This window comes from Pelodiscus sinensis, chromosome 3 (assembly GCF_052426305.1).
Source record: "Pelodiscus sinensis isolate ZL-2025 chromosome 3, ASM5242630v1, whole genome shotgun sequence".
Classification (NCBI taxonomy): domain Eukaryota; kingdom Metazoa; phylum Chordata; order Testudines; family Trionychidae; genus Pelodiscus; species Pelodiscus sinensis.
In genome coordinates this window covers 110,799,021-110,820,572 of record NC_143054.1, presented here as the reverse complement: position 1 = coordinate 110,820,572, position 21,552 = coordinate 110,799,021, and the positions used below count along the sequence as shown (strand labels likewise).

Sequence of the window (21,552 nt, the reverse complement as noted above, 5' to 3'; positions counted from 1 at the left end):
AGAGTTTAAAAGGTTTCTCACAAAACCCAAGGAATTGGAAGTTATCTGACCAACAATCAAGTTCCCCTCTTAACTATTCATTTTCTAGTGTTTTGTGATGTCATAATCTCACTAGATCTTCAGTCATGCCAGGCTTCCAAAATATATAAAAGCTGAATCAGGAGCAGCTAAGGCTAGCAACAAGGAGCAGCTAACAGGGGAGTTTTGTGAGGGAGCTCTCCAGATGAAGGAAGAGCGATTACAGGACCTTTGGGTTAGGTGGTTGTCTGTAGTGAGTTTGTGTTTGGGGAGGGTGTGCTACTTGCCTGGAAGATATGGTGAGCTTGTTTGTTTGGAAGACCGTGTGCTGAGGCTAGTAGCCTGCTAGGCAAGGCTGAGAGTTTTTTAACAAAGCTTTGATATCTAATCTCTTTAAGACCCATCAAACCTTTACCAGGGGGCAGGACTACGCAGGATGGCCAGGGCTTTAAAAACCCAGCTCTTAAGTGACCAGAGGAGTTAGCAAACAGGAGCGAAAGGGGAGTTGTGTGCTGGAGTTTAGAGGGGGAGTTTGAAGGGGCCTAGATACACTTATTTTTTAAACTAAACTAAAACCAAAACCACCTGATATAAAAAAGCTCTGTCAAGAAAGGAATTAGCTCTAGTAGTAAAAAGAGAATTCAGGCAGAAGCCCTCTAGCAGAGTGGGGACTATCCAGTGTATTGCACCCAGTATAGCTTGTATGATTACCTGCCCTATGGACAGATGGCATATGTGTACATTAAGAAAGGGATAGAGAATATTATTGACCACTTGACCAGGATGGTGATAGTGATTGTGAAATATTAAGAAAGATTGGAAAGGCTAGATGAATACAAAACTAAATAATAATGGGGGATTTCAACTATCCCTACCTCAGGATAAGATGCAGAGGTGAAGATTCTTTACACCTTAAATGACTGCTTCTTGGAGCATCTGGTTCTGGAATCCACAAGAGGTGAGGCAATTCTTGACCAGGTCCTAAATGAAGCACAGAATCTGGTCTAAGAGGTGAATATAGCTGGAGCACTTGGAAATAGAGACCATGATATAATTAAATGTAACTGTGGTGGGAAAAACACCACAGCAACTCAGTACTATGGCATTTAATTTCAGGAAGGGGAAGTACACAAAAATGAGGAGGTTAGTTAAACAGAAATTAAAAGGTACAGTGCCAAAAGTGAAATCCCTGGAAGCTGCATGGAAACTTTTCAAAGATGCCATAATAGAGGCTCAAAATAAAGGTGTACCCCAAATTTAAAAAAAATGCCACTGTGGCTTAACAAATAAGTAAAAGAATCAGTGAGAGATAAAAAGGCAGCATTTAAAAAGTGGAAGTTAAATCCTAGTGAGGAAAATAGAAAAGTTCATAAACTCTGTCAAATTAAGTGCAAAAATATAATAAAAAAGCCAAAAAGGAATTTGAAGAACAGCTAGCCAAAAAATCAAAAAGCAATAGCCAAATGTTTTTAAGTACATCAGAATCAGGAAGTCTGCTGAACAACTAGTGGGGCTCCTGGATGATTGAGATGCCAAAGGAACACTCAAAGATGATAAGGTCATTGTGGAGAATGGAATAGAAAAAGCAAATAAAGAAGAGTTATAAACTCATAGACTTTAAGGCCAGAAGGGACCATTATGATCATCTAGTCTGACCCTCTGCACAATGCAGGCCACAGAATCTCACCCACCAACTCCTGAAATAATTCTCTCACTTATATCTCAGATATTGAAGTCCTCAAACTAGACCCCAAGATGCAGAGAATCCTCCAGTAAGTGATCCGTGGCCCATGCTATAGAGGAAGGCGAAAAACCTCCAGGACCTCAGCCAATAAACCATGGAAGAAAATTCCTTCCCGACCCCAAATATGGCGATTAGCTGAATCCTGAGCATGTAGGCAAGACTCACCAGCCAGACATCCAGGAAAAAGTTCTCTATAGTAACTCCTACTATCCCACCATTGGCCTATTTTCCACTGACAGTGAAAGGTCAATTAGTTGCCAAGATCATGTTATCTCATCAAACCATCCCCTTCATAAACCCATCTAGCTTTATCTTGAAGCCAGATAGGTCTTTTGCCACCACTACTTCCCTTGAAAGGCTGTTCCAGAACTTCACTCCTCTAATGGTTAGAAACCGTTGTCTAATTTCGAGTCTAAACTTCCTGATAGCCAGTTTATATCCATTTGTTATTGTGTCCACATTGATATTGAGCTTAAATAATTCCTCTCCCTCCCTTTTATTTATCCCTCTAATATATTTAAAGAGAGCAATCATGTTTCTCCTCAGCCTTCTTTTGGCTAAGGTAAACAAGCCAAGCTCCTTGAGTCTCCTTTCATAAGACAGGTTTTCCATTCCTCAAATCATCCTAGTGGCCCTTCTTTGTACCTGTTCCAGTTTGAATTTATCCTTCTTAAACATGGGAGGACAGAATTGCACACAGTATTCCAAATGGGGGTCTCACCAATGCCTCATATAACGGCACTAACACCTCCTTATCTCTACTGGAAATACCTCATCTAATGCATCCCAAGACTGTATTAGCCTTTTTCATGGCCATGTCACATTGACGGCTCATAGTTATCCTGTGATCAACCAGGATTCCGCAGTCCTTCTCCTCTTCCGTCACTTCCAACTGATGTGTCCCCAGCTTATAACTAAAATTCTTGTTATTAATCCCTAAATGCATAACCTTACACTTCTCACTATTAAATTTCATCCTATTGTTATTACTCCAATTTACAAGATTATCCAGATTTTCCTGTATGATATCCTTTATGATATCCGGATCCTTTACTAAATTGGCAATACCTCCCAACTTTGTGTTATCCACAAACTTTATTAGCACACGCCCACTTTTAGTGCCGAGGTCAATAATAAAAAGATTAAACAAGATTGGTCCCAAAACTGATCCCTGAGGAACTCCGCTAGTAACCTCCCTCCAACCTGACAGTTCACCTTTCAGTGTGACCCGCTGTAGTCTTCCCTTTAACCAGTTGCTTATCCACCTCTCAATTTTCATATTGATCCCCATCTTATCCAATAATTCCCCATGTGGTACTGTATCAAATGCCTTACTGAAATCAAGGTAGATTAGATCCACTGCATTTCCTTTATCTAAAAAATCTGTTACTTTCTCAAAGAAGGAGATCAGGTTGGTTTGGCATGATCTACCTTTTGTAAAACCATGTTGTAATTTGTCCCTATTGCCACTAACCTCAATGTCCCTAACTACTTTCTCCTTCACGTTTTTTTCCAAGACCTTGCATACTACAGATGTCAAACTAACAGGCCTGTAGTTACCCGGGTCACTTTTTTCCCCTTTCTTAAAAATAGGCGCTACAGTAAACTTCCGATAATCTGACACCTTTAGGACCCAGAGGGTGCCGGATTATCAAATATGCCGGACCATCAGAAGCGGGGACTATGAGGGGCCTGGGGTGGAGTGGGGGGCATGCGCCCCTCGGTGCTGCTGGACCAACCCGGCAGCACCCCAACTGCTCTGCCCCAGATTTACCCAAGTCAGCCGCTGCTGAAACTGACCAGCAGCTGACTCCGGGAAGCCCGGGGCAGAGCAGCTCCGGTGCTCTGCCCCGGGCTTCCTAGAGTCAGCCGCTGGTCAGTTTCAGCAGAGGCTGACTTGGGGAAGTCTGGGACAGAGTAACTAGGGTGCTGCCGGGTTGGTCCTGCAGTGCCAAGGGGCGGTGCTAGGGGACCAACACAGCAGCATCCCAGCTGCTCTGCCCCCGGCTTCCCCGAGTCAGCCGCTGGTTAGTTTCAGCCTACCTACCTACAATACAACATGACAATTCTCCGTCCTACAATGTGCATTTTTGCTGTATTCTATCACTCTATGTTACTTATTTAGTCCTATAAATGGGCATATTGATGGACAAATGATTAAGCTATAGTCTTTCTCCTGCAGAGCTTACAGTCTACAGGCAGACTTAAAAGGAAGAGACGAGGACAAGTACAGGGGGCAATTCATGAAGAGAATTAGGTGTCTAATTCCCTTTGAACTAATACTGGGACATACTAGAAATGAGATGCTGAATTGGGGAAGCCGGGGGCAGAACAGTTCCAATTGTCCGGCTGCCTGGAGCACTTCCAGGTTCCAGTTGGTGCCGGACTATCAGGAGTGCCGGACTATTGGATGCCGGACCACTGGATTTTTACTGTATATTAGCAATTCTCCAGCGTAATAGTACATCCCCTGAGTTTAGAGATTCATTAAAAATTTTTGCTAATGGACTTGCAATTTCATGTGCCAGTTCCTTTAATATTCTTGGATGAAGATTATCTGGGCCCCCTGATTTACTCCCATTAAGCTGTTCGAGTTTGGCTTTTACCTTGGATATGGTAATATCTACCTCCATATCCTTAGACCCATTTGTTATGTTGCCATTATCCCTAAACTCCTCATTACCCTCATTAAAACTGAAGCAAAGTATTTGTTTAAATATTGGGCCATTCCTAGATTATCCTTAACCTCCACTCCATCCTGAGGGTATGTCTACACTACCCTCCTAATTCGAAATAGGAGGGTAATGTAGGCATACCGCAATTGCAAATGAAGCCCGGGATTTGAATTTCCCGGGCTTCATTTGCATAAAGCCGGCCGGCGCCATTTTTAAATGCCGGCAGTTCGAACCCCGTGCCGCGCGCCTACATGCGGCACGGAGTAGCTAGTTCGGATTAGGCTTCTAATCCGAACTAGCTGTACTCCTCGTGGAATGAGGAGTACAGCTAGTTCGGATTAGGAAGCCTAATCCGAACTAGCTATTCCGTGCCGCGTGTAGCCGCGCGGCACGGGGTTCGAACTGCCGGCATTTAAAAATGGCGCCGGCCGGCTTTATGCAAATGAAGCCTGGGAAATTCAAATCCCGGGCTTCATTTGCAATTGCGGTATGCCTACATTACCCTCCTATTTCGAATTAGGAGGGTAGTGTAGACATACCCTCAGTGATTAGCGGTCCCACTTCTTCATTTTTTGTTTTTTTCCTATTTGTATGGCTATAAAACCTTTTACTATTGGTTTTAATTCCCTTTGCAAGGTCCAACTCTACATGACTTTTAGCCTCTCTCACTTTGTCCCTACATGATCTAACCTCAATAAGGTAGCTTTCTTTGCTGGTCCCTCCCATCTTCCACTCCTTATATGCTTTCTGTTTTTTTTTTTATTTACTCCTGCCTGTAGCACAAGAACTAGGATCACCAAATGAAATTAATCGGTAGCAGGTTTAAGACAAACAAAAAGAAGTATTTCTTCATACAGTTCACAGTCAACCTGTGGAAGTCCTTGCCAGAGGATGTGTGAATTCTAAGACTATAACAGGGTTCAATAAAATACTATATACATTCATGGAGTATAAGTCCATCAATGGCTATTAGCCAGGATGGGCAGGAATGGTATTCCCTGTCTCTCTTGATCAGAAACTGGGAATGGGTAACAAGAGATGGATCACTTGATGATTACCTGTTGTGCTCATCCCTTCTGGGGCACCTGGAATGAATTGGCCACTTTGGAAGATGTGATACTGGGTTAGATGGACCTTTGGTCTGACCCAGTATGGTTGAATATCTAATGTAAAAAATTATTAGGGAAGAAATCTTTAACAAAGAATAAAATATAGCTGGCCTTTTTGATACACAGAAAGGAAAAAAGGAAATAGTCACATTTTGCTCCTTTCTAAATTGCCTTTAACAATGCACAACAGTACTGCAGCAAACTATATCATTCAATTTAATCTGAAGGGGAAATCTGGGTATGTAGGGAGTGATTGCTCAAATTGGAATTTGGCCAAGACAATGAAGTTAATACCCTATCTCCTACGGAAAGAATCTAACAATCTTCAGTTATCTTAAATACAGTAATTCCGCATTTAACACGTGCCTGCTTACCATGTTTTTGTGATAGCACGATTTTTTTTTAGGGAACGTTTTTTGAATTACACGGCCGTCCCTGGAATAACACAATTTCTCCAGCTGGCCAATTGCCAGTGGCTGCGCAGGGGTTCTCCTGCCTCCCTGCAAAGCAGCAGAGGGTTCGTCGCTCGCTGTGCTGATCCCTGGCGACTTCCCCTCGCCGGATGCAGTCCGGATCCCTGCAGACCCATCACAGGGGCATATTCCCAACCAAATCCCCCTCCTGTCTCCTCCCCTACTCTTCCCCAGAGCCAGAAACCTCCCCTCCCTGCTGTAAGCCAGTCCCCTTTCTCTCCCAACCGTATGTCCCGGTCCCAACAGACACCACTGGTTGAAATGCAACCCCCACCTTTTCCATTATTTTCAATGGGAAAATTGACCCCACATAACACATTTTCACTTAACACAATCATTTTCTGAAACATATCTATAGTGTTAAATGAAGAATTACTGTAGTCATCCTCAGTTTTGCATAGTCCTTGAAAGAAGGCCTCTTCAGGAAATGTACATTGCCAAAAGGACAATTAAATAGCTATGAACAGGGCTTGACAAATTATACAATCTACTCGCTCGTGGCGAGTAGATTGTAACCCGGAAGAGCCGGGTTCCGGCGATCTGTGCATGCGCAGAACGATCTGCGCATGCACAGCTCGCCGGACAGTGCGGCTGGCGAGCGGAGCTCGCTGCAGTTCAACAAGCCCTGTCTATGAAAACACAGATTGAAATCTTGGCGCAGTTGAAATCAATGTTAATTTTGCTTTTGGTTTCAGAGTGGCCAGGATTTCTACCTAGCGTGTCTGCACATTAGGCTATTAGTTACTTTAGCACAAATATTGATCTATGCTTTAGAGTCTGGTGCTGGATGTTACCCAAAGAGAGTTTATTTTTAAAGTAGTGACTCAGTAATAAAATGACATAGTCTCACTGTAATGATTACAGCTGTGAAATATTCCTCAGGCTCCATTAGTTGTGAATGTTAAGTGTTCCTGCATATTTATATTTAAAATACCTTCAGACTCTAAGAGGAACATAACACAAAAAATCAGGCAAAGACAAGGTAGCTCACATAAGGTCTCCATTGAGTCTTTGGTTAGACTCTGCCAATCACAGGGCACTCATCCTTGTTAACACTTTTCTAATATACAGTTATTAGTATTTGTTCCTAAAAGAGAGATTCTTATTTCTCCAAATTTAATATTCAATGAGTGTATAGACTACAGAAACATGAAAAGTGTGTTGTTTCTTTTAGAAAAGCAAAGAAGTGGACAGCAGGCACAGGATTATTAAATTACCTTAATCTTTGATTATCCTAATCTACTTTCATTTGGTAATGTTCAGTTCTTGTCATTAAGCTTTGAGGCAAAGCAGCATTTTTTTCATACTCTCTACAATACTCTCCACGTTTCTCTTAATATTTACAGGTGCTTTATAGAATTTTCTCTAATCTTCTTTCAGCATAACTCAGATTCTTCTCTTCCTAACATAGTATCCAGATTAAAAAGCTTCCCCACATATATCTTATAGGATGATGAGTGGTCTCAAGTCAGTAGGACTTAGGGCAGTGTGGTAGAGAAATATCTGTGTTCAGCCAAAAACAAAAAACAAAAAAACCCCCCAAATTAACCAATGTTTCATGACAAGAGAAATGTTGGATGACAGCCTTAGGTCATCCACATCTAGATATGATCTTAACCAGGACATGTATTTAAAGCATATTCACTATGTGGCTTCATGAAAACTCCAGGTTCAGTGACACAAGAACCATTAAGCAAACCTCACATCTTCTGGGATGAAAGCTACAGTCTCATCGTTATACTTGAAACTCTCAACAGTATCACTGGTTGATTGCACAAAAAACTGCTAATAAGGTAGAACGACTTTGCTGTTATTAGATTGCTCCATTCTTTCTGCAGAAAATCTCCTTTTCAAAGAGAGCTGGGGGTAGCATTATAGATTTTATCACTGGGGCTACATCTATACGACAAGGTTTTTGCGCAAAAAACCTGGGGAGCGTCCACACTTCAAATGAGCTCTTATGCAATTAATGGGCAGTTAAACGGCAGAACAGAGGGCTTTTTCCACCATAGATAAACCTCCTTTTCTGAGGCATAACTGCTTTTAGCACTACAGCTATTGCACAAGAAGGCAAGTGTGGATGCTCCAGGGGGGTTTCTTGCGCAAGAAAAACCTATGGGAAAAAGCACAGGTGCTCTGATGGCCATTCTGTGAATGGCTATCATAGCTTTCTTGCGCAAGAGTGTCCTGCAATGTGGACACTCTCTTGCACAAAAGCACATAGCTTTTGCGATGTGCTTTGAAGTGCGGACATGTTCTTGCGCAAGAAGTTTTTGCACAAAAAATCTAGCGCAAAAGGCTTCTTGCGCAAGAAGCCTGTAGTGTAGATGTAGTCTGATAGAATTCTGGTTCTCAATATACTGAACATAGAAAAGATTACTAAAATTCCTTTATTTCGTGTATGTGTGTGTGTGAGAGAGAGAGAGTGAGAGAGTGAGAGAGAGAGATCCAGAAGCATGAGAGTACTGTCATGTAGTATTGTTATGCTTGCCTAAATTTTTATTTGGTGGTGGACATCCATGACCAAACAATTATTTGTAGTGGTGCACACATTGGAGGTTGGGGATCTATTATTAATTATCCTTCTGTGGTCTTGGGGAAAGCTTCAGATTTTTCATACTCTCTACAATATGTCTACTTAATCTATTTTTTTTAAGATCAGAATTTCCAAACCTGGGTACTTAAAGCTAAATCCATATTTAGACACATTATACAAGTGTGCTCTTTTTCTAAGATGCAGCACACCTGGAGTTTCAAGTGACTAAGTGGATTTTGTAGATTTCTCTAAAAATAAAAAATGAAGCTCCTTGTAAATGTGCAAGCAGTTCTTCTACCTTGTCATTAAAATACTCAATTTTGAACATACCCAAAGAAAACCATTCTTGTGCATTATTAAATTAATTCACAAGGAAGGCTGACTGACTGATCTTGATGAGATGTGGCAAACATTAGTTCCTTCCAAGTTTTTACATTTAGAAGCCTGAAAAAGCCCTGTTTGGGATTTCCTAATTTGTCTGTATACAAATAATATTAATTGTTGAAAAGCATTTATCTATGTACTAAATTTATAAAAGCACCTATCCAAAATTTCAGTGTGCAGTATAATCCTGCTAAAACTTAACTACTAAATTTAGATTTAGGTTTAACTACTAAATCATTGTATCATTCTTGTGATCAAGTCAGTGAAGAACTCTGTGCAGTGAATGACACTGATCAAGAAAGGAAAGAGCATGGTAGAATATATAAACAAGGATGAGATGGAGAATAGTACAAAATGTATAATGCCATTATATAAACCAGTAGTACACTCTCATCTAGAAACTTCAGTTCTAGTTGTCCTATATTAAATAGGATGTGGCAGAAATGGAGGTGGTTCAGGAAGGGGGGAAGAGAATCTTTAGAAGCATGAAAAAGTACCATATGAAAAGAGACTGAAAATCCTGGGGATTTAATATAATTGAGAATTGATGAATTAGGAGAGAGATGATAGAAAATAACGAATGATATAGAGACAGTGAGTCAGGCATTTTTAGTTACCCTTTTGCATATTACAAGAACAAGGGGATGCTGGATGACATTGAATGGCTGTACATTTATACATGACATACATAATTTTAAATGGATCCATTTTGTAACCTGCTGAACAAATTTTTAAAAACTATTTTCAAATTCAGTTGCTCAAATTTCAAAATTAGTTTTTTTGTGTTTACATTCTTCGGCCAACAGTAGCTGAAGATTGTCTATTACATCAGGAAATAATTATGATTCATTTTAAAGATCAAGTATAATCGTTTAAGATTTACTTCAAAGCAGCTATTTTATTGAGTTATGTTTATCTTGTAATTTTTAAAGTAAAATAAAGATAAGAGTCTACCATGATTACATAAACACATAATAATCCATTGTTATATTTGCTATATGCTCTACCCTTTCTAGCTCTTTTGTCAACACTTCACTATAGCTTGTTTTATGTAGGGCCCAGACTTAGGGTCTTTCGTGCATACATAATATTTAGTAATTAATGAACTAATGGACAAGTGTGAAAATATATTAGCATGAAATAGATTGGCAGTAAAAATGGTCATTGTGACCAGAGATTATGGTAATTCGGGTGGCTGCTCAGTGCTGAAGTAAACCAGATCCTTAGGTGCCAGCTAGGGAGGACATTCGTCTAGTTTATACCAGACAGCTCTTTTTGGCTGATTTGTGCCTCATCCTTGACTTGGACAAAACCAGATGTGGTTGTGTACAGTATAGGACAGAAGATGCCATTTTGAACAGTATAAAGCCACGGTGGCAGGGGCAAGGTTGCAGTGGCAGAGGCCAGGTCATGTAAGCAGGGCAGTTCCATGCTATTCCTGGAAGTGCCAGAATGTCTGGTATTCTGGGAACAAGTGAGTGACAGTCTAGTGCCAGGTGTATGATGACTGGGAGACAAGCTCAGTAGCTAAGCCTTGCTGGAGCTAGCCGAGGTGGGTCCCCCAAATCACTCAGAAACATGGCTAATGGAAAGGGTAGTTTGTTAGGACTGGCAGGGAAAGGCAAAGGTTGCAGATAACCAGGCACAGTTCAATGTGAGCAGTAGTGGTTTTGATTTGAGACTGGGCATGTCAGATGGATACTCAAACTCTTCTGATCTAGTACTTGGAGTGTTCTCTCTAGTCAAGGCTCTAATTCCAGAAAATAGGATCTTATGGGTTTCCAAGTGAGGCCAGGTAGTGTCTTTCATTTGTGCCCCTCTACTCTTGCTGCCTGCCTAGCTGCTGCTGCACCTCCATACGTCCCCCATGCACCTGCACCCAGATGCAAAGCTTGGCAGTCACAATCTGTTGTACACATGGCTTTACATGTGATTTCTGGGGATTTTCTGCCTCTGGTTTCTGATCAGCTCCTGGTTTAGATGTGGCTCCCAATGCCACTTTTTCAAACAGAGCCCCGCACTCCTTTCCTCTTACCTGGCCAGGGGAAAAGGGAGTGCAGTGGTGCTGATGGGAGTTGTAGTCCCCTGCTTAGCAGCTCTATCACATATAAGAGGAGATTTTTGGTAAATAACTAACATTTTCTATTATCCCATGTTGGCCCCTAACCCTCAAACTCTTTAATGCACAGGTTTTCTTATTTTGAATCTCTTTAAATGCCTAATAATTAGAAGAAGGCGTTTTCTATCTCCACCTTGGTAAGCAAAAGTACTCTCTTAACCTAGTAAACATTATCATAGATTAAGATGAGATTGGTTTTCAGTTTCTAAGAATAAAATACTTCTATGAATTCTGCATAAAATAATGAACGTTTGCTTGTGGTAAGAAGACTCTGTTTTATATTGCATGAAGTGCTTAGAAAAGGCACATTTGCAGTTCATTTTATTTTCTCCAGCCTTAAGAAAGCAGCATCTATACTAGATCCTGCAATTTGGTATTCTTTATTCTTTCTTATGTGTAAATTAAGGCCAAGTGTCCAGGTCTTTACTTAGTTATTATTTTTCTTTTCTTTTTTCTTTTCTTTTCTTTGCCAAGTCAAAAGGAATTTGCTTGACTTCATAAAAATGTAGGCAAACCTCAAATGTGGTTTACAGATTTGCCCACTGTGAGCATCGTAAGATTTATAAAGATACAGTAGATATTAAGCATGAGCTTGACAGTGAATAACAAGGAGCAGGAAGTTTTTGAAGTGTGTTAGATGTTGTTTCTGCTGTTCAAAAACGATTGCCAGGCTAATATGGCACCAAGGAAGTATCTAATTGTGGTTTATGTGAAGTTCCGTTTTTTGCGCATGTGCATACATGATGTGGGCTGAAAATGTTTGCAATGATTCATGCCACCTCTGCACAACTTCCTGCCTGATGCTGTAGTACTTAATCATAGTACTTCACTTTGCCACTTAAAAATAACTTGAAGATAGTGAGAACAGTAATGCAACATTGAATTTATAATTTGATAAAAATAAATTGTGCCCAGAGGAACTATAGCTGTGATGAAATCCTCTTCTGCTGAAGTACACCAAACTCATACGGTGCCAGCTAGAGAATGGTCCTATGTAAGTTGGCATGATGACTGGAATACATTTGTCATTTGCTTTCAGGATAATTCATGAAAACACTGCTGGTTAGTTTAAAAATTTGCATGCTGTTTTGGGCTAATCCAATATATCAATAGTAAACTGGAATACTTGCAATGAATATAGTTTGGCTTCAGTCCAGCTTAGAGTGTAATCAGAAGCCCAGTGAAGGCAGTAAGAGCCTCTGGATTTTGAATCAAGCCCTTTGTGTCTTTTGATTACATTTAGTAAGAAAAACTTTATCGTTATAGCAACTAGGAAGCATCAACTATTGTATGTAGTTTAGTTTTTCTGGGGGTAACTAACACTAGCTAGGTTATGACAAGTAGTACTTTCTAACTCTGTTCTTCTAGCTTTCTAGAATAAAAATATATGTGCAGAAGTTAAACAGTATGCCAAGAATCTAAATGTGGATTGGTGTGTTGTAAGTAGACTGGTTGCAAAGATATGAACCTTACAAACTGTATGGCAACTGAATTAAATATTTGAGCCCTGCTGTTGCTGTTGCTGTTGCAGTACTTTCAGGAAGACAAGTATGGGCATGCTTGTTTACTAGTCTGTGTTTGATTTGCTGCCCCTTGACAGATTAAGAAATACTGTTTTCCCAGGATAGTGAAAATGATATTCAAACAAAGAATCACAGGAAAAGCCTTGCTGCATTTGAAAATGGTAATGATCATTAGCCCTGGAATGGCAATTAAACTGATGAAAAAGTGGATTCTTTACCAACTTATGAGCCACAATACCTGATTGATCCAATAGTAAAATAGCACGGTTAATAATAAAGAGACAGGTTCTCACAGATACTTACTCATGTAAAGCAATCCCACTGAAGTCAATGGAACTTGTTTAAGAAGTTTTCTAAAGATGGAAAAATTTAGCTCAGTATTAATAAAATGCTATGACTATTTCTGCTCTGTTATGAGTAGTTGGATTCTGGTCAGCCAAAAGCTGTAGGGTAACTGTACCAATAACACAAATTATATTTAAAATGCTCGGTCAAAAAGGGATCATGGCATCTCTGGTCAGCACTGCTGACCAGGCTGCAGAAACTCTAGTTGGCAATTCAGTGCGGCTAAGCCAGCTTCCCTGCCTGCCTCTATGACTCTGTGTGGCTGCCGGAAGCAGCTGGCATGTCTAGCTACCAGGCACAGGAGTGTCCACAGGAATTCCACATGCTGCCCATACTCTGAGCAATGGCTCAGCAGGTCCCATTGTCCTGCAACCGCAGCCAGTTGGAGCTATGGGAGTGCCTCCTATAGGAGTGACAGAGCATGGAGCCGCCAGGCCTCTCAGCTGAGAAGCTAAAGGGCTGCTATCTGCTTCCAGGAGCCATCTGAGAAAAGTGTTGCCTGGCTGGTGCCCACCCCAACTCCTCTCCCCACATCCCAACCAGTGTTCCCTCTAACCTGCGTGGCAGCACAGCTTCACAGGTGATTAATCAGCCCTGCCCAGTCAGAGGCTCAGGGCTGATGACTGACTGGGCGGGGTTGATTAATCACCCGTGAAGCTGTGCTGCCATGCAGCTTAGAGGGAACATTGATCCAAACCCCGCATCCCACGTAGGAACCCCTTCCCACATTCAAACTCCCTCCCAGAGGTCACATCCTCCCAAACTCCCTCCCACATCCTCCTCACACCCTCCCAAACTCCAACCCAAGTCCTGAACTCCTCCCTGCACTCAAACCCCTGATCCAGATCTGAGCCCTCTTCTGTACACCAATTTCTGGCCACAGCTCTGCACCCCCTCCTGTACTCTAGCTCCTGCCCCCTCCCTAAGTCCCCTTCTGCACTCTGAACCTTTTGGTCCCAGCATGGAGTCCACTCTTGCCCCCAAACCTGTCATAGCCAGCCCCACTCTAGAGTCCACACCTCCAGCCCCCTGTCCAAGGCTAGACCCCCCCACCCTGAACCCTAATTTCTGGTCCCACCTCAGAGCTCACATCCCCAGCCAGAGCTCTAATCCCCTCCTGCACCTCAGCTCCCTACCCCAGCCCAGTGAAAATGTGTGTGGATGGGAGAGCAAGTGACAGCAGTTTCATGGAAGAGGCAGGACCTTTGAGAAGGTGTGTGACAAGGATGTTTTGATTGTGTGGAATTAAAAGTTTGGCAACCCAAATAACTAATTATATGTAGGAAGCCTGCTCAGCAGTAGACTTATCCTGGTGACTTGGACCATGACTTTTTCTGAAACAAAGTAGAAATAAATGCTGTTACCATTTTCATGGAAATTGTAGATATGACAGACATACAGCTTTTCAGATAAGTTACAGGAGAACAGAGCTCATTCAGTATTTTATTTGAACAAATACTTGCAGAAATATGTCAGTGTTATTTTATATTTCTAATAATTAGAAAATTAAAATTAAACATGAAAATATTAATTTGCAAAGTGACCTGTAGATCGGTTTGTCTCTGTTATCACAGGAATTTGCCTCACCACAAACTAAATATGAGTCAACAATGTGACACTATTGGAAAAAAAAGCAAACATGATTCTGGGATGCATTAACAGGAGTGTTTCGAGCAAGACACGAGAAGTCATTCCTCCAGTTTACTCTGCACTGATTAGGCCTCAGTTGGAGTATTGTGTCCAGTTCTGGGTACCACATTTCAAAAAAGATGTGGAAAAATTGGAGAAGGTTCAGAGAAGAGCAACAAAAATGATTAAAAGACTAGAAAACATGACATATGAGAGAAGACTGAAATAATTAGGCTTATTTACTTTAGAAAAGAGAAGACTGAGAGGGGACATGATAGCAATTTTCAAGTATCTAAAAGGGTTTTTCAAGGAGGAGGGAGAAAAAATTTTCTCCTTGGCCTGTGATGAAAGGACAAGAAGCAATGATCTTAAATTGCAGCATGGGAGGTCTAGGTTGGATATTAGAAAAAACTTCTTAACTGTCAGGGTGGTTAAACACTGGAATAAATTGCCTAGAGAGGTTGTGGAATCTCCGTCATTGGAGATATATAAGAGCAGTTTGGATAGACATCTATCAGGGTATGTCTACACTACAAAGTTAATTCGAAATAACAGCATTTATTTCGAATTAACTTTAATAGCGTCTACACATACAAACCACTATTTCAAAATAAATTCGAAATAGTAGAGCTCTTATTTGAATTAGGTAAACCTCATTCTACGAGAAATAACACCTAATTCGAAATAGCTAATTTGAAATAAGTGCTGTGTAAACACTTAATTCGAAATAGGGGGCCTCCAGCCCTTCCCAGGGAGCCCTGATGGCCACTCTGGGCACAACCAGGAAACTTACTCTCCTCTCCTCCAGCCCCGGAGCCATTAAAGCGGTAGACCCTGGCAACAGTGCCTGTGCCAGCTTCAAGGCTGCCAGCCCAGAGCCAGCAGTGGTCACCGGGGCCCCTGACCCAGTGGCCCCAAAACATGAGCCAGCAAGCCACTGGCAGCCAGCCCTCCACCGCTCCCCAGGAGCAGTCTGCCAGCAACCAGGATCCTGACAGGGGCTGGAGAAGGCGGGCGCCTTCCTGGTCCAGGGTGGAGATCATGGACGTTATTCAGGTTTGGTCTCAGCCCTAGACGGAGGAACATGGCCATCTATGGTAGGATAGCTGCCAGCCTGGCCACCAAAGGCCACATGCGAACCCAGAAGCAGGTTTGCATGAAAGTCAGGTTGGTCCGGCGAGACCCCCAAATCTGAGCCCTGAGCTTCTCCTCCCCCTTCTTCCCCTTGCTTCCCCCTTCCAGCTCCCTCCCAGGTTTTCCCCTCCCCTCTCCACCCTCTCTCTTTCTCTCTCCCACCTCCTTTTCCCAGTCTCCCCAGAGGCTCATCCTCCGCCCCCCCCAGTTTTGTTCAATAAACCCAGTTTCTATTTTTGAACACACGTGTCTTTTATTTGACATCAGGAAGGGGGGCTAGAGAAGGGTAAGTGGAAGGACATGAGGGAGGAATGGGGCACGAGCCCCTGATGGGGAGGACCAGGGAGGCTCTGAGGGTTCCTCATCGTAGATGCTGTCCCTCAGGGCCTCCTGGATCCTGATAGCCCCCTGATGGACCCCCTGGATGGCAGCCTGCAGCAAGTGCAGCAGGGCTGATGGCAACGACCCCACGAGATGCACCGGCATGCCCAAGAGCAGCTCTGGCTCCATGTAGCCGAGTGTTGTGGTGTCCCCAGTGCGGGCACTCCAAGATAGGACTGTTTTGCTGTCCCTCATCGAGGTAGACAAGCAAGCGGGGTACCCTGAGAACTGTCTGTCCGGGGTAGGGGTAGGGTCCCTTTAAGCACAGAGCTCAGTTAGCCTAAGGCAGCAGCCCCACACACTCAAGTCCTAACCTGATGCCCTGCTAGTACTGGTTCCGGCCAGCCTTAACTTTGGTTCAGGGTCCACTCAGTTTTTGTGTATAGATGTGTTATTTCGAATTAGCTTACTTTGAATTAACTATTTTGAATTAAGTTAATTTGAAATAGTGCTGTAGTGTAGACATATCCTCAGAGATGACCTAGATGGAGCTTGGTCCTGCTGTTAGGGCGGAGGACTGGACTTGATGATCTCTCAAAGTTCCTTCCAGTTCTATGATTCTATGATTCTATGAAATGTTAAGTCTCTGTTCCAGTTCAAGGGGACACTAGAGTTTTTTAAAGAAACAGTTACAAGAATTTTTATCATGGGCAACCAATCCACTGTATTTTCACCTATCCTCTCACATTGAAACAGCTAAACAGTTTTAGCTGAATCTTTTGTGTATAACTTTTTGTAACTTGAACAGATGTCTGACATGAAAGATTTCCACACAAATAGTTTAAAGTTAGCAAAGTTCAAGATGATAGTTACACAGATATGTCTGAAATGAGTAGACTTCTGAAACTTTGTTCACCAATTAGGACATTCAGTTAATGGGTGTCTGTGTAGTGACACCTCATTTTTTATTGTTCAAACAGAATGAAAGTGTGATAGGTAATACCATAAGTAAAAAAAGGCTGTTAAAAAGTGAGATTCCAAATAAATATGATCTGATTCTCTGACTTATGTTGACTTTACACCAGATAAGTCCGGAGATTTCAGTGGAGTTACCCCTAATGTGCACCATTGTATCTAAAATCAGAATCAGGCCCATACTGTATGCTTACTACAATTATTTATTAAAAAGAGATCTGTGGGTCTGCTTCTCTTTCACAAAAATGTAGATCAGGAATCCTTTTAATGAAGTAAATGGAGTTGTTATACCAATATGAATCAGACCTGGTGCTTTTAAGTGTTCAACGTGACTGCCTTAGGACAAGTTCCATAAAAATGTCTTTAGTGCTATATCAGAATACACTAACAGAAAAGGAACAGACATGTACTAGACATAATGAAAATGTAAGATCAAATTCTCTTCTCAACAGAATATCATACATATCCAGTATTAGCTCCAAAGAAAGACTTAAATTAATATTCTCATTAGGTTACTGTAATATTTGTAAACTCAAATAAATAACTACATGATCAGTTGTTGGATAGTACATGATCTTTAAGGCATGGAAACAGAGAAATTAGATAAAAATGTAAGTGCTTTCATGGGAAGGTTATTGCGTAACTCTGCTTTATTTTCCAACATAGAGAGAGAGAACAGGCTGCCACACTAAGCTGTGGTCTACAATAGGCATTATTTTGAAATAACCCCCCTTAAGTAGAATTTATAAGCAGAGCGTCCACACTACCAAGCCCGTTATTTTGAAATAATGGGCCACTTATTTAGCAATCTGTAGGCCTTCTTTCCTCAGGGATAACACTTAATTTTGAAATAGTTATTCGAAGACAAAGTACTTTAACTTGGCTTTTGGTGCTGTTTACACAGCAGGAAGTCGAATTAAGAACACCCTTTGACTTCTCTTACTTCTTGTGAAATGAGGGTTAGAGAAGTTGGTGGAGTAAAAAGCCTGTTATTTTGAAATTATTTCAAAGTAACGGGCTTGCTGTGTGCATTCTGTTATTCCAAAATAAGTGTGTAATGTAGACATAGTCCCCCAGAACACTACAGTTCTGCACTTTAAATATAGTAAGAACCTGCTGGGCTCTTACTACATTTAAAGTGCAGAGCTGCAGCGGGAGCACTCCCCCCTCCCCCCACACACACCTTATTGACTAATTAAGCAGTGATTGAAATTCCATCAACTACTTGATTTGTCAATTAACTGATAGTTAATATCCCTATTTAGAATTAGGGAAAAGTGACCCATCTTGTGTAATATTTGGAAAATTCTATTTAGGTACCTACTCTTGTCAATTAGCTCTTTAAGTGAAAGCTGCACTGGAAATATAGTGCAGGAACTCATACAATCAGATAGGGCTTGCGGGTACTCAACTCACTGAGAACATCTTTGAAATTAACATACAGTTTCTTGAAAGCATCTAATTTCTTAAATAGTCTGAATGTGTGTCAGGCATCATACATGCCAGAATCCTCAAAATGCAATGTTTATAAAAATGGGAGTTAGTTAATAAGTTGAGGTGCAGCTTTTGCTAATGTACTCATTGGAAAACATGGAAATTCAGAGTTAAAGGAACTGTGGAGAATTTACAATCTGTTTTTTAATGTAATATGAAGCCTGGAAATCTCTCTGATAAAAAAATAGTATTGAAATCCAACATGCTGCAAGTATAGCTCTATTATTATTTAATGTCTTTTGAGGATTTTCATGGCTTTGGCCTGTAAATTCCCTGGATTTTCCACGATGTGCATATGAACAACCTCTAGGATCACAAAGGATATTTTTCCTGGAAACTCTGGAATAAATTATTTGGTGTAAACTGTTGCAGTTCCATTGACTTAAACAACGCTACTCCAGTTTACATCCACAAAAAATGAATCCCTCCATTTCTTTTACCCAGAAATGAAGTAAAAATTAACATAACAACAACTGCTATGGTAGGGTATGTCTACACTACCCCCCTAGTTCGAACTAGGGGGGTAATATATGCATACCGAACTTGCTAATGAAGCCCGGGATTTGAATTTCCCGGGCTTCATTAGCATAAAGCCGCGCCGCCATTTTTAAAAGCCGGCTTGTTCGAACCCTGTGCCGCGCGGCTACACGCGCCACAGGCTAGATAGTTCGAACTATGTAGCCATTCCGATCTATCTGTACACCTCGTTCCACGAGGCGTACAGATAGATCGGAATGGCTACATAGTTCGAACTATCTAGCCTGTGGCGCGTGTAGCCGCGCGGCACGGGGTTCGAACAAGCCGGGTTTTAAAAATGGCGGAGCCGACTTTATGCTAATGAAGCCCGGGAAATTCAAATCCCGGGCTTCATTAGCAAGTTCGGTATGCATACATTACCCCCCTAGTTCGAACTAGGGGGGTAGTGTAGACATACCCGTACAGACTAAGAACATAATAATATAAGAACAACTATACTGGGTCAGACCAAAGGTCGATCTAGGCCAGTATCCTGTCTGCCAACTGTGGCCAATACCAGATGCCCCAGAGAGAGGTATCACAACAAGTAATCCTCACGTGATCCCTCCCCTGTCACCCACATCCAAAGAAACAGAGGCTAGGGACACCATTGCTACCCATCCTGGCTAATAGTCATTGATGGATCTAACCTTCATGAATCTATCTAGCTCTTCTTTGAACCCTGTTAAAGTTCAAGCCTTCTCCTCTTCCTCTGTCAAAGAGTTCCAGAGGCTGACTGTGCGCTGAGTGAAGAAAAACTTCCTTTTGTTTGTTTTAAACCTTCTGCCTATTAATTTCATTTGGTGACCCCTAGTTCCTTTATTGTGGGAATAAGTAAATAACTTTTCCTTGTTCACTTTTTCCATACCAGTCATGATTTTATAGACCTCTATCATATCCCTCCTGAGTCTCCTCTTTTCTAAGCTGAAAAGTCCAAGTATTTTAAATCTCTCTTCATATGGGACCCATTCCAAACTCCTAATCATTTCTGTTGCCCTTTTCTGAATCTTTTCCAATGCCAATTTATCTTTTTTGAGATGAGGCGACCACATCTGTACACAGTAGTAAAGATGTCTGTGGGCATACCATGGTTTTATATAGAGACAATAAGATATTTTCTGTCTTACTCACTATCCCTTTTTTAAGGACTCCTAACATTCTATTTGCTTTTATTTGAGTGGATGTTTTCATAGAACTATTCACAATGACTCCAAGATCTTTCTCTTGAGTACTTGTAGCCAAATTAATCCCCATCATATTGTATATATAGTTGGGATTATGTTTTCCAATGTTTATTACTTTACATTTATCAGCATTAAATTTCATTTGCCATTTTGTTGCCCAATCACTTAATTTGGTGAGATCTTTTTGAAACTCTTCATAGTCTGCTTTGGTCTAAACTATTTTGAGCAGTTTGGTATCATCTGCAAATTTTGTCACCTCACTATTTACCCCTTTCTCTAGATCATTTATAAATAAGTTGAATAGGATGGATCCCAGGATGGACCCTTGGGGGACCCCATTAGTTACCACTCTCCACTTGGAAAATTTACCATTTATTCCTACCCTTTGTTTCCTGTTTTTTAATCAGTTATCAATCTACAAAAGGACCTTCCCTTTTACCCCATGACAACTAACTTTACTTAGGAGCTTTTGGTGAGGTACTTTGTCAAAGGCTTTCTGGAAATCTAAGTATACTATATCCACTGGATCCCCCTTGTCCACATATTTGTTGACCCCCTAAAAGAACTCTTAACAGATTAGTAAGGCATGATTTCCCTTTACAGAAACCATGTTGACTTTCTCCCAACAAATTATATTCATCCATGTGTCTGACAACTTTATTCTTTATTATAGTTTCAACTAATTTGCCCGGTAGTGACATTAGACATACCGGTCTGTAATGGCCAGGATCACCTGTAGAGCTCTTTTTAAATATTGGTGTCATGCTAGCTATCTTCCAATTATTATGTATGGAATCTGATTTAAACGATACATTACAAACCACAGTTAATAGTTCTGCAATTTCCCATTCTTTCAGAACTCTTGGGGAATGCCATCTGGTCCCGATGACTTGTTACTGTTGAGTTTATCAATTTGTTCCAAAACCTCTTCTAATGACACCTCAATCTGGGACAATTCCTCAGATTTGTCACCTAAAAAGAATGGCTCAGGTTTGGGAATCTCCCAATATCCTCAGCCGTGAAGTCTGAAGAAAAGAATTCATTTAGGTTCTCCGCTATGACTTTATCTTCTCTGAGTTCTCCTTTAGCATCTCGATCGCCCAAGGGCTGCTCCACTGGTTGTTTAGCTGGCTTCCTGATTCTGATGTACTTAAAAAACATTTTACTATTACTTTTTCAGTTTTTGTCTAGCTGTTCTTCAGACTCCTTTTTGGCTTTTCTTATTACACTAGCCAATTAGCTCATCATAAGACGGAATTTTCAGGTCTTCTCTCCTGAGCTCTCTCGCTCCGTCTCTCTCTTTCTCTGTGTCCTCCTACTGCTCCTCCCCCCTCAGTCCCCTCTGCCTCCTGCCTCTCTCTCCGTCTCTTTCT

General features: G+C 41.3%; 1 protein-coding gene across 12 annotated transcripts in view; it reads left to right on the top strand.

The window, feature by feature from the left end:
* The window catches only part of SYNE1 (spectrin repeat containing nuclear envelope protein 1), a 479,589-nt gene that overhangs the window by 48,059 nt on the left and 409,978 nt on the right, over positions 1-21,552 (top strand). Inside the window, exon 1 of one of the 12 annotated variants that reach the window (XM_075924458.2) lies at positions 11,914-12,052. The exons of the other annotated variants lie outside the window; for them this stretch is intronic. Coding sequence (XP_075780573.2) covers positions 12,043-12,052 — 10 coding nt within the window. The 5' untranslated portion in view covers positions 11,914-12,042. Of the gene's footprint in view, positions 1-11,913; positions 12,053-21,552 lie in introns of those variants that run through there. 12 annotated transcript variants of the gene reach the window in all.